This window comes from Arachis hypogaea, chromosome 13 (genome assembly GCF_003086295.3).
Source record: "Arachis hypogaea cultivar Tifrunner chromosome 13, arahy.Tifrunner.gnm2.J5K5, whole genome shotgun sequence".
Lineage (NCBI taxonomy): Eukaryota > Viridiplantae > Streptophyta > Magnoliopsida > Fabales > Fabaceae > Arachis > Arachis hypogaea.
Genome location: NC_092048.1, coordinates 13244321 through 13246188, shown reverse-complemented (window position 1 = coordinate 13246188; position 1868 = coordinate 13244321). Strand labels below are relative to the sequence as shown.

Sequence of the window (1868 nt, the reverse complement as noted above, 5' to 3'; positions counted from 1 at the left end):
ATTTGGCATTATTGGAGACACTATCTTGGAAAATGGAAACAGTAGCACCGCCTGCCACAGAAGAGGCGCGCACAGAAACCAGTTTATTTGTCTCTCTGTTTTGTTACGTTGTTATGTGTGTAAGTTCAATTCTCAAACTTATCACTGTTCCCGCATGCATATTCAAACACGTACAACCCTCCCTCTTTCAACTTCCCTCCACGTGTCGTCCCTTCACAACAATGCATACATGCATGCTTACACATCTACTCCGCATCTATATGTATAAAATAGCTACTCATTTCACATCAATCACATCACATTAATTAATATTACAATAATGCAAAATCAACAAGAGATTAGAAGAGGAGAAGAAGAGGGACAAATCAATAGATATAATAATAATAATAATAACAAGGGTGATGAAAAAGCAGAAGATAAAGGGCATGATAACGAGACAGCAGCTCCGTTATTAGCATTGAACCATGTTTCGAGGCTGTGTAGAAACGTGAAGGAGTCGATAGAGTTCTACACAAAAGTGCTGGGGTTTGTTCCCATTGAGAGGCCTCAAGTTCTGGACTTCGAAGGTGCATGGTTGTTCAACTATGGAGTTGGTATCCATTTGGTTCAATCCAACCACGAAGATCGATTGCCTTCTGATCCTCAACACTTGGATCCTCAGGACAATCATATATCTTTTCAGGTATATATATCAGTTACCTGTTAGTACTCATGCAGCACTTTGTTCTTCTTTTTTATTTTTTTTTAAGAAAAAAACATCAAGGAAAGAAAGTTAATTGAATTTCTTCTATTGTTGGTTGTATATATTAATAGTGTGAAGATATGGAAGAAATGGAGAGAAAATTGAAGGAGATGAATATTAAGTACAAGAAAGGGACGCTGGAAACAGAAGAAGGAATAGCAATAGATCAACTTTTCTTCAAAGACCCAGATGGGTTCATGGTTGAAATTTGCAACTGTGAGAATCTCAAACTGGTCCCTACTGATTCACTAGGCAAGATTAAGTTGCCAATGGATCGTCACACCCCACCCGTGGACACCAATCGTCACAACCACCGTAATAATGATGCTGCAGATTGATGAGTTCCCCCAAATTTCACAAGTTTTCAGAAAAAATTATTATCGCATGTGCACCCAAAGAGTTTATGATAGGAGAACATTTTTCATTTGTAACCGTGTTTAGTATATATAGAAATAGCCAGAATAATAGTGTGGACTTTTAAGAATTCTGTGTTATGATTAATATGGATTGTTCTTGATATGTGAAGAAATAATACTAATAAGGCCACGTCTCTGAAAGATTGAATATGTGCTCTGTTTTTGCTCTATTCAACTAGTAATAGTTTGAATGGCTTCATGCAATGCAAAGGTGTTCAATTTTGTTATTGTTGAATTTCATCTTTGTTGATTGATGATTGTTTTCAGTGCTTGCTATATTAAAGAATAAAGTTAGGTGGTGATTTTTTTTGTGACAGATGTCCTTAAAATAATTCTCTGTGTTGTCAAATTAGTGGGAAATATTTATGTGAAATAAATTAGGACCGATGTATTTGGACTAAATCTCCTTAGGAGTCCTAAGATTTAAGTAAAAGAAAAGTCTAAGGGGACACCAACTTTGTTAAATTCTGGTCAGCATGTAATCAGCAAAGAAAAGTGAGTCATTGGATGAAATTTTACACCAATCTTACACTATTAAAACCATCATTAATGGCTATTTAATGGCTACAAATCACAAAAATTATTGGCCCTCTAGCATTCCTCTTAAGTAATTAAGTAAATATATGATGTAGTCTTCACTCTTTGGATTTTTGTATTTCGACTAAATCTCCATAGTAGTCCTAAGATTTAAGTAAATATATGATGTAGTC

At 35.3% G+C, this 1868-nt stretch overlaps 1 protein-coding gene across 1 annotated transcript; it reads left to right on the top strand.

Moving 5' to 3' along the window:
* The first annotated feature begins 290 nt into the window (after positions 1-290).
* LOC112737321 (glyoxylase I 4) lies at positions 291-1393 on the top strand. Its single transcript, XM_025787166.2, has 2 exons — positions 291-682; positions 814-1393. Exons 1-2 carry the CDS (start codon positions 320-322, stop codon positions 1078-1080), a joined length of 630 nt encoding a protein of 209 aa, XP_025642951.1. The 5' UTR covers positions 291-319; the 3' UTR covers positions 1081-1393.
* The last annotated feature ends 475 nt before the right edge of the window (positions 1394-1868 follow it).